General features: G+C 42.0%; 1 protein-coding gene and 1 long non-coding RNA gene across 3 annotated transcripts; both read right to left on the bottom strand.

The window, feature by feature from the left end:
- Positions 1 to 3,463: 3,463 nt before the first annotated feature.
- On the bottom strand, positions 3,464 to 11,072 carry LOC142385502 (uncharacterized). Of its 2 annotated transcripts, XR_012770191.1 has the most exons (4): positions 10,599 to 11,072; positions 9,918 to 10,065; positions 8,116 to 8,238; positions 3,464 to 4,742 (listed from the first exon to the last, which is right to left on the bottom strand). It is a non-coding gene; the product is annotated as an uncharacterized LOC142385502 (long non-coding RNA). The 2 variants fall into 2 exon arrangements; XR_012770190.1 differs by lacking the exon at positions 3,464 to 4,742 and having other exon boundaries at positions 7,837 to 8,238.
- Positions 8,254 to 9,909, bottom strand: LOC142385897 (uncharacterized; the record flags this gene model as incomplete). The annotated part of the gene is made up of 1 exon (XM_075472581.1): positions 8,254 to 9,909. A coding segment is annotated over one exon (1,656 nt), but the record flags the coding sequence as incomplete, so codon positions are not given.
- Positions 11,073 to 11,745: the final 673 nt, after the last annotated feature.

The raw sequence follows: 11,745 nt of genomic DNA, 5'->3' as shown, positions 1-11,745 counted from the left end.
TCATTTATTTCATTTAGGTGCAATCCCGCGGGGGAGAAGCGCACTTGGCAGCAGTTTAAGATGAAATATAAAAACATTGTTCAAACAGGTGAGACCTCGGCATGGAGGTACCTCATTTTGATCATGTTTTACACTGTAAAATAAATATTAAGTGGCTATTTGACTGTGCAGTTATTTTATTCCCAACATAATGCTGTTTTCACACACATAAACTATGTCTTCTCATCTATACCATCCATTCATCCATTATCTATACACCGCTGAATCCGTCATTCGGGTCGCGGGGGGGCTGGAGCCTATCCCAGCGGTCAATGGGCAAGAGGCGGGGTACACCCTGGACAGGCCGCCAGTCCATCACAGGGCCACATAGAGACAAACGAGACAAACAACCATACACACTCACAGTCACTCCGAAGGACAATTTAGTCACCATCTATATCATGTTCTGTTAAATAATTAATCCTATTTAAACTAACACAGACTTCTACTGAGCCAACAGAAAGAAGGCAGATGCCCGTAAAATGGGTGGTGCCCAGCACCGCCACCTCTAACGGGAGGGCAGTGGCTGAGGGAGTCCACCCCCAAGACACGAGTGCCTTTATAAAATATAATAGACCTATATATGTCTTTTTTAAGCCTATTCATACAAATATTTATTTGTCTTTTATGTCTTTTCTTTCTTTTGTCCCAACACATTCTGATGGTCCCGCTCAAAAAGATAATTGTCTTTAAATGCAAAAATCTGTGCGCGGCCTGATAACCATCTCCGACGAATAGTTATTTCTCTGTGCAGTAATGCTGCACCTTCATCCACGGGATCATTGTCAAAAGGACATGTTCGTGAAAAAAGTTGCCTCCTACTGTGCCTAATGGACTTCTAGAAGTAGAAGAACTCGCTCTGCTGACTGAATGAATGAGGAAATCAAATGGCGTGTGTGGCTGAAAGAGGGCGGAGACAGAAAGAAACTCAAGGTTTCTTGAATAAAACCTGGTCCCGACCAGGTTAGGTTCAGAGAGTCTGTTACTCCGGTAACTGACCGAGAGGTTAAGTTACCTCTCTTTGTGAAACAGGCTAGAGCTACCCCTCTTTCTCGGGGTTGAGTTACCTCCCTCTGTGAAACGGAAAACTCAGGGTTTCCCTCATTTCAGGGTTAATAAACTCAGAGTTTTCACTAAACCTGCTACGTGAAACGGACCTCTGGTCACACCTCCTCCTGTAGGTTTAAAAATGAACACACAACAAACACAGGGAGAACAAAGCTGGACAGGTCACACCTCCTCCTGTAGGTTTAGAAATGAACACACAACAAACACAGGGAGCACAGAGCTGGCCAGGTTACACCTCCTCCTGTAGGTTTAAAGATGAACACACAACAAACACAGGGAGCACAGAGCTGGCCAGGTCACACCTCCTCCTGTAGGTTTAAAAATGAACACACAACAAACACAGGGAGAACAAAGCTGGACAGGTTATACCTCAACCTGTCACTTTAGAAATAGACAGTGTTATATTTTTCCATTCTACCTTTATCTTAAAGCTTTCTATGATTTTGCCGAAAATCCTGTGTGTTCTTTTATGAATGAGAGTCTGGGAGTGTGACATCCATTTCTGGCATCTAATAAGCGAATTTACCTAATAATATATTAGTGTCTTACAGTAAATATAGCATGCAGAGCTCTGTGTTTGATCATCTTGCCTTCACCAACAAAAAGGCTGTCAATTTGGAGGATCAGAACTGTACTACTCTTCCACAAAACAGGTGTTTATACTAACACAGTTTTCATATCTAATCAAAAGTCATTGTGCGTGCGCTCGTCCAGGCCCTCCATCTTGTCCTTGACTCTCCATAGCTCCCCCTCGCCTCGGCTTTGGTTCTCACATCAGCCACCTACAGAAAACATAAACTCACATATACCCACACACATAAAAAAGAAAAAGAGACAAAGAGCATATACAACACGCATCCTTCCAGTGGTCTGAGACAGCGACACACTTTAACACACTTTAACACTGACATTCAAGTTTGTACAATCAGGGTCATATTAACAACACACAGGGTCATATTAACAACTCCTTCCCACCATCCACCTGTAGATATACAGTAGGTATCTATTATTCTTATGATCCCAAGACTGTGTTTCCTTTACCTAAAGGAAATAGTTACATCATTTGAATCAACACAGGGAGCACAGAGCTGGCCAGGTCACATATCCACCTGTAGGTTTAGAAATGGACAGACAATAAACAACACAGGGAGCACAGAGCTAGACAGGTCACACTCCTACCTGTAGGTTTAGAAATGGACAGACAATAAACAACACAGGGAGCACAGAGCTAGACAGGTCACACTCCTACCTGTAGGTTTAGAAAATGGACAGACAATAAACAACACAGGGAACACAGAGCTGGGAGTAGGTTTAGAAAGAGAGAGACAACAAACAAACATTGCCCTTGTAACGTCACCGTGGGAATATATGACCAAGGACGATCCACACAACAATAACAACAAACGATGTCCGCCTTTTATACACTACTTTTACGACTAATATTTACAGCCAAAGGCAGACAAAATATGCTCATGTATACCAAAGCTACGGCAAGATCAAAGTACCACATGTATTAAAATCATCATCTACTGCACATAAATTGTCATTTCAATGCAGTTGTTTTAGGGCAGCCAAAGACACAGCTAGTGATGAACTTTAAGACAGCCTCTACATTACAGTCGTCTTTGATATAATAGTTTGACACACAACACGCCGAATGGAGACGGTACTTGCATGTACCGGACAGCTTTGTAAAGTTATACCATCATAAAACACACATTTTGACTTGTTGACGTTATTTACTTACCTCAGTAATTAATCAGATGATGAATGATGATGAACGGTGCTAGTGGCAGCAGCAGCCTGGCGACCCGGTTATCTATGGCCGTTTCTCAACTAATACTTTGTAATAAGAGATGTATAACAGACATACAACACATACATATATAACATTTGTAGAAATGAAATACTGTTATGACTAGCAATACCGTGTAACAAATTGGTCTGGTCTGCCTCTTTCTGGCTAGCAACTGCCGTACTCTATTCTGATTGGCTAACCAAACGAGTCTACCTGTAAATGCGCCAAAATATCCCCCAGAGGCCAAAGAGTGCAATGCATCCGTGGTGTAAGAACTCCCATTGAAAATGAATGGGAAAAGTTAAGAGAGTTAATCTTAACGCTCGATGATGTTGTTTTCATGAATCAGGCGTTTCTGAGTGATGAAGAGGTCTCACTCTGAGTTATTTTCACGATCCGAGGAACGGAAGCTTGTTGGAACCAGGTGGAACCGTCAATATAAAGACATCCTTCTACAAATACACGATCTTTGCTGCAAGACGGTGCCTTACGAGGGTCAAAAGTCACTCATTGAAAAGAGATATGGCGAAGAGGAGGAAAGAATGACATGAAATAATGTAAAATTTAAAATATTCATGAATATAAAAAGACAGTTATTCAAAGATTATGAAATAAAAAGAAAATTGAAAAATGGTGCCATCCAGTAAAAAACTTCTACTATCATTGTATGGATGTATTTACAGTAGATTTTTATCATTAATATTGTTTCTAAATGTCATGGTGAGACTGTTTGGACTTTTAAGACAAAAAGGTTTTTTCCAGCCAGCACACACGCCCATGATGCACAGCTGTGGGTATTTAAAGCAAAAACTATTTAATTAGTATACTATGACAAAATGAATAAGAAATAAAAACAGAAAACAAACTCTTTGCCACTATCCTGGTGAAGTTATTTCATGTTAAATCCTGTCAACTTCTTTAGGTTTCTGCTCCATCACATCTGTGGACCTCTGCTCTGATCCATGCAGTCGAGTTTTTACCTGGTCCACCATCACAGTCTCACTGCAGCACCCCAAGACTTACGGGGACCTCATCAGACCAAAAAATACAAAGTCCATCAAAGACAGCACTTCAAATGTAACCATGTGAGCTGAGAAACTTTCAGGTAACATTGTTGAACTACTGACACCTAGTGGTCAGAGCTGGAGATAGCAGTCATCTCACTGGAACTCCAAACTGCATCTGTATACATTGTGTAATACGAGCGTTCTGCTGGGAAGAAGTCAGAAATGCTTCTTCCTGCAGTAATAACACCATTTCTGTTCATCCAGCTTTGCTTCCAGATACTAATAGAAACAGTTTTTAATCTTTTTCTCTCACAGATTCTTGTTATTGTGGCACATTACAACTTTCAGAGGAAATGAATTCTGAACTGTGGCTTTTAAAGTTTGAAGTTTGGACCAGAAGAGGCTCTCTCTGTCCGTTCAGACGCAGCGAGTGCGTTGCAGCCATTTCATGTTGGGAATTATTCCTGCTCTTGGTGATCCTGCTGATGTTTAGACAGAGCAGATGCTGAGACGAACACTGCAGCACACCGGTAACAGTGGAACAGTTCATATTCAGGGTGGGAGGGCTTATGAGCAGCGGACCGACTGGTGTCGCGGCCGAGCTGCTCCTCAGTGTGAACACGCTCATGAAGCGTGCGCTGACCTGCTGATAGGAAGCTTTTCTCACAGTGTCCACAGCTGAAGGATTTCTGTCTGCGCTGGATTGTTTGGTGTCTTCTGAGGTCCGCTGCAGTGGTGAATGATGAGCCACCCTGCTGACAGCAGTCCTGTTCACCACTGGGACGGTGCACACAGGGCTCAGAACTGGCTCCATCTGAGCCGCTCTGCTTCTGAAGCTACAAAGACACAAAGACAGGGAAGGTCAGGGTTTCCTGCTGCTTTTTACAATGAACACACCGGCTCTGAACTCAACCAATACCAACAAAGAAGAAGATAGAAATCTGCCAATGTTGTAGGAAACTGAAAGCTAGGAGTTTCATTTCAGTCTAATATCTGGAGGTTAAAACTAGAAGTTGGGAGCATTCAGTTAGAAAACAGATCACAGTTTGATGCCTGATGAAGTCAAATTCCTTCTTTGCACAAAGAACAAATACTTTCCACAATTTTTCTGAGGAAATGTCCTGATTTCTGCACTTTGGGCTGTGTTTACTTTACTGATTTAGCTAAATGAAAACAAACTGTGGTGCTTCTGCTCTGTTAGTGCCAATAATCTGGCATCGAAATCCTAAACCAAACCAAACAAGCAAACAGAGACCGTTTGAAGAGGTGTTTTAGTCGAGATCGAGATATGAAAGCAGCACGGTCCAAAGATGTCCAGGAATTTAGATACATCTCTAGGATGCGCTGGAATGCATCATCAGTGATCTTCCTGGGGTCATTGTTAGCTCCGACATGATCACCCGCTTGGTGGCGTCTGAGTGAAAAAGCAAGTCTGTCTGTCTTGTCTTGTCGGGGTGATGTGTTTAGGAACCTTTAACTGTTTTCCAAGGTCCACTTTCAGCTGCCAATCTAAAGCTGTGGACAGCCAACATGCATTTGTTTGCGGGCAGGATGGGGGCTTCTCTCCAGCCCTAAAAAAGGGGATGGGATTCTTCCTGGGGCGGTGTCTGCTTGAGAAAATAGCTAAGGTGACGGCTTCTGCAACTGCCTTCAACACCTGGGCCATTTGTTTGTGGGCAGGAATGGGGCAAACATACAGAACAGATTCTTGATTTTAAACGTCAGTCGGTTCTAAACCTAGGAGCTGTGTTGCTCATTAGAGGTCAGCATAGGCATCAGAACCACATATTATCTTGATTTGTGTCTGTACAGTTGCTGGATGTGGTCACTGAGTCCATTTGTAGTGCCATCAACAACAGGAAACTCTTCAAACCATCATCACACCAAATAACATTCATTAGAACAGGAGAACATCCCAGCTCCTGGCAGAATACTCAAGCACATGCGGGTGGACCTGGGGAAGCAGCTCAGATTTACTAAAGACATCAGAAAAGTCTTAGACTGGACGTTATGCTTTTTGCGAAAACATCGAAACAGGTGGTCCTGGAGGATGGGGTTTAACTTGAAAGACCCAAAACCCTGTATGACCAAAGGTACTATCACTGATGATGTATACAAGAGTATCAACAGATGCACGTTACAACCATGATAACCTTTGTTCGCCAGGGAATTCCAGCATTAGGATGGTTGATGACCATGAATAAACCAGGATCAACTGGAGGGAAAGCTGAAAGATGCATCCGGGTCGGAAGGGGCAGCAACTCAACCTGCAGCTTTTGTGTGGGAGGACGCAAACCTGAATTAAAAAATCCCAAAGAAACCTAACCCAAAGAGAGGCCAAGAGGAGATGAAATTGAGCACCCCGAAATACAGATAAGCAGGCAACAATCCATGCGATCACACAAATTACATCAAAACAACTTAATGTCTGTGGCAAGATCTCCAAACACTCCCAAAGCCTGAAATCCACCAGGCCGAGATTAAATTGCAGGGAAAGGTGACATGAGGAGCCGTGCCGGTAATCTCGCTAGAAAAGCAAGAACCCCCAAGCCCTGAAAGCTCAAGCAACAGGTGCTTTAAAACACCAGCCATGGTTAAAGGGGCTTCCATGTGGCAAAGGGAAGGAAGGGAACAAATTTGATGAGCTGGATGGTATTCTGGAAGCTACCAAGAAGGACATGGCAGACAGAAAACTCCAGGGAACGACAAACACGACTGTCAGCATTGCCACAAAAAGGTTTGGTTTGGTACAGGAGGGATCAAAAGACAGAATTCCAAGAACAAATCCTCCAGTTGAAACAAGAACTGCTTTTGAGGAAATAGCTCAAGTGGAAGGTGGAAAGATGAGAAATCCGAACTACAAGGCATCCTGAGGAATAAACTCCTGACCCTCCAACGAGCAGGCTGTCATAAGAACCGGACAATGGAAAAAATAAAGACAAATCGGGCTGCTTTTGGATTTACCAAACAGGTTCTCTGTCAGTGACATGGGGGACACATCGCCTCACCAGAATAGGGGATGGACAACGATCTCAACACCACCTACAGAAACTAAACTAGGGAGAAAGACCTCATCCTGATCAGTCCACCTGCACCAACCACAGACTTTAATATCAAAGGAGTTAACTGAAAGGAAATCCAATCAGTGGTCAAGACTGTTAGAACAAGCTCAATGCCAGAACCCTATGGACTGCTATACCAGATGTACAAGAGGTGTTCTAAACCATAAGTGCATCTGTGGAAGATCCTGAGGAAAGGTGGTCCTTCAGTGGGTAGTCAGGCAGAGACCATGTCAACCAAGACCTGGAGGGATAACCAGAAGCAACAAAAATTCTGGCCTTCAAAGAAAATTTAAAGCCTGGATATACCAACATGACATCTTACTCAAGAAATTGTGCTCACTGCTGGTATGACTTTCCACTGTGGATTAACTAAAGAGTGGTACGAGTATCGCCTTATACGGCAACAAAAGCAAGCTGATGCTCCACCTCAGCAGTCAGGTGGGAGCTGGTCCATCAAAGAAGAGATCAATATAAGCAGAAAAAAGGAGGCGCTCCAGTACAAGAAGTCCAGCGATCACAAAGTTTAACAACCTTCCATATAAGTGAGGCCCAGGAGAAAGGGGAGGGCACAGAAGCCAGTGGGCCATTCAGAGTCAAGACTGTAGCCTCACTCGGACAGAATCGTTCTAAGAACGGTCCACCTTGAATTTCGTTCTTTGAACTGCCCTTCCCCAGGGGAACCGAGGTGGGATGTGGTCCAGAATATACAGGAGCTGGGGTTAACTCCTGGACCCGTTTGCTCTGTGACCCGACCTCGGATAAGTGGATGAAAATGGGTAGATGGTTTGGATTGGCTATTTATGCTCCCTAACAAATTAATTAGTGGTTTTTCAAACTACACAGCTGTTTGGTCACAACATGTTAAATTCTCTCTACACAGTATCTGATAATGCTCTTCCTTTCACATTTAAACATGACCTTACTTATACTGTTCATTCCCTTTGGTTTTGATTTCATCGAACATTTAAATGGCATTGAACACTTCTGACATGGCTGTTTAAGGAGAAACAACTCACTGAATATGTTAGGATTAAAAAACTCCTACATCGCTGTCCTTCTCCAATGGGAGCCTCTTGCCTACTTGCTCAGTTAAATCCTAAACTCATCAGGAGATGGGAAAATAAGTGTTTGATGTACATACCTCACAGTGATTCTTCTTGGATCGTCTCTTTCTGCCGTGGCTTTGTTGGTGAAAGCCACGTGGAGTCGTTACATTTTCATCGCACTGGGAATCACTGCATGCTTGTGGTCCATTGCAGACAAGCTGATGTTTTTTTAAGGCAGAGAAGTAACCAAAGGACTTCTCACACTGTCCACAACCAAAAGGTTTAACTCCACTGTGGATGCGTTGATGTGTGATTAAGGTATTTTTATGAGAAAAACCTTTCCCACACTGTCCACAAATGAAAGGTTTAACTCCACTGTGGATACGTTGATGTGTTATTAAGGCACTTTTATGAGTAAAATCCTTCCTACATTGTCCACAACTGAAAGGTTTAACTCTATTGTGGATACGTTGATGTGATGTTAAGGCACTTTTCTGAGTAAAAGCCTTCCCACACTCCCCACAAATGAAAGGTTTAACTCCACTGTGGATACGTTGATGTGATATTAAGGCACTTTTATTAGTAAAAGCCTTCCCACACTCTCCACAAATGAAAGGTTTAACTCCACTGTGGATACGTTGATGTGTTATTAAGTAACTTTTGTGAGACAAACCTTTCCCACACTGTCCACAACTGAAAGGTTTAACTCCACTGTGGATACGTCTATGTGTTATTAAGTCACTTTTATGAGAAAAAGCCTTCCCACACTGTTCACAACTGAAAGGTTTAAATCCACTGTGGATACGTTGATGTGTTATTAAGGCACTTTTATCAGTAAAAGCCTTCCCACACTGTCCACAACTGAAAGGTTTAACTCCACTGTGGATACGTTGATGTCTTAATAAGGCACTTTTCTGAGTAAAAGCCTTCCCACACTGTCCACAACTGAAAGGTTTGACTCCACTGTGGATACGTTGATGTGTTATTAAGGCACTTTTATGAGTAAAAGCCTTCCCACACTGTCCACAACTGAAAGGTTTGACTCCACTGTGGATATGTTGATGTGATATTAAGGCTCTTTTCTGAGTAAAAGCCTTCCCACACTGCCCACAACTGAAAGGTTTAACTTCACTGTGGATACGTTGATGTCTTATTAAATTACTTTTCAGAGTAAAAGCCTTCCCACACTGTCCACAATTGAAAGGTTTAACTCCACTGTGAATACGTTGATGTGTTATTAAGACACTTTTATCGGTAAAAGCCTTCCCACACTCTCCACAAATGAAAGGTTTAACTCCACTGTGGATACGTTGATGTCTTATTAAATTACTTTTCAGAGTAAAAGCCTTCCCACACTGTCCACAATTGAAAGGTTTAACTCCACTGTGAATACGTTGATGTGTTATTAAGTCACTTTTACGAGTAAAAGCCTTCCCACACTGTCCACAACTGAAAGGTTTAACTCCACTGTGAATACGTTGATATGTTATTAAGGCACTTTCATTAGTAAAAGCCTTCCCACACTGTCCACAACTGAAAGGTTTAAATCCACTGTGGATACGTTGATGTCTTATTAAGGCTTTTTTATTAGTAAAAGCCTTCCCACACTGTCCACAACTGAAAGGTTTGACTCCACTGTGGATACGTTGATGTGTTATTAAGGCACTTTTATCAGTAAAAGCCTTCCCACACTGCCCACAAATGAAAGGTTTAACTCCACTGTGGATATGTTGATGTGATATCAAGGCACTTTTCCGAGCAAAAGCCTTCCCACACTGTCCACAACTGAAAGGTTTAACTCCACTGTGGATATGTTGATGTCTTATTAAAGTACTTTTATGAGAAAAACCTTTCCCACACTGTCCACAAATGAAAAGTTTAACTCCACTGTGGATACGTTGATGTCTTATAAAGTCACTTTTATGATTAAAAGCCTTCCCACACTGGTCACAGCTGTATGGTTTATCTCTGTTTGCTGTTGTTGACAGATCTTCATCATTATCCTGAAGGGAATTAGGTTCCACTGTGTTTGGGCTTTTAAACTCCTGAAGAGACAAAAAAAAACAAAACATGAAGAACAAGTTTATATGTATTTAGCATCTCAATAACATGAGCCAACTCCTTCTCACTGCTATTAGAAAGAAACACCTCTGTAATAACAGATCTATGACACAATATGACTGAAATTGACCAGACAAACATGGAAATATCCTGAGTTCATATACCTTTGGTAATATCTTTATATAGATTATTAACTGATCCCGTAACAGAGTCAAACTGAATACTGAATGAATTTGTAGTTACACAGTGGGATACTGCACATATCTCCATTCAGATCTGCCATCAGGAGGACTCTGATGGACACTACAACACTAAGGCAGGTAAACAATCTGTTAAATATTGATAACTGAAGATCATCCGATCAGAAACAGGGATATCAGAGCATCATGGGTTCATCCTCAACTCCGAAACCTAAACATTCTCCCTCTTCAGAGGTCTGTAGCACTAACACAGGTGACCGATATGTAATCGACCAGAATACATTTTTGGGAACTATATCATAATGAAACCGTCTCACCTCTTCTGAAGAAGCCATTTTCCATCCGTAGTGGTTGAGTTGAGAAAACAAATGTCTACCAATGTTCCTCCTTCGTCATCTGTTAATCCCACCGAGCACCTGTAGCATCAGATATTCATTAGCCCCCATCATTGTTTCATGTTCATCAGCCAAAACAGTATGTTTGACAAAGACAGTCTGGGAGAGGACCTTTAAGTTCAAGATCCTTTGGGACAGATAAGATAAAGTGAAAAAGCACACTCTCCTTATTTTAAGGATAAAGTACATAAATCCATTACATTCCACTCAGTGGAGGTCAGGTTGTGGAGGGAACATGTCCAGTTGGGACCTCATATATTATCAAATGACCAGTCCACTCCCTTTATTGAGCTGTTAGCGTTCCCCTGATGGACACGCAGTTCTCCATATAACACTGGTGTTAAGATCTACTGGTGAAACTAGAGTATCTGAGAAAGATGTTTCATAGGCGTCGTTTTTGGGGATCAAAGGTCAAAGAAGCAGCAAAGAAACAAAGTTAGTCCTTAGAATCATAAAAGTCCTGTTTCTGAACCGTAACAACACAACAATCTCATGTCAAATTAACTCTAACCTGAAAAAAGTTATACATTAAACTATGACAAATTCTTATTTGGACAATTATTAACTGATATTTCAGATTCATCAGTTCTCTGTTCAGAAGAAGGAGACGGAGGATGTACTCATCCTGCCCCCCCCCCCCCCCCCTTTCCTGCCGCGGCTTGAAAAGGCAAACCGGATGGACCAACTGGAAAACAGGCTCACGGCTGACGGTTGTGTCATGTAAAATACTTTGTGCAATTATTTGTAAATAATTTATGTCGTTAGGAATTTGCTGTTGTTTCATTTACTCGAAGCGGCTTTGAGTATTAAACGCTATATTAAACCGATCTATTATTATGGGTGCCAATGCCGAAGGCATTAGACACACATATTACTCCTGTGCTGGACTATTACTTTTCCGTTTCCGTCATGAATTTCGGTTAGCTACTAGTCTAGCAGCAAGCTCAACGAGTGTCAAAATGGCCTTTTTTAGAGGCCTTATAACTCAGCCATAAACCATAACAAAGACCTCATTCAAAGTTTATATGTGACAGGAGACTCTTGGTTTTAACTGAACCAAAGGGTTTCA

The sequence above is a fragment of the Odontesthes bonariensis genome, chromosome 8 (assembly GCF_027942865.1).
Source record: "Odontesthes bonariensis isolate fOdoBon6 chromosome 8, fOdoBon6.hap1, whole genome shotgun sequence".
In the NCBI taxonomy this organism is placed as follows: Eukaryota; Metazoa; Chordata; class Actinopteri; order Atheriniformes; family Atherinopsidae; genus Odontesthes; species Odontesthes bonariensis.
This window is presented reverse-complemented; position numbering and strand designations above follow the sequence as displayed.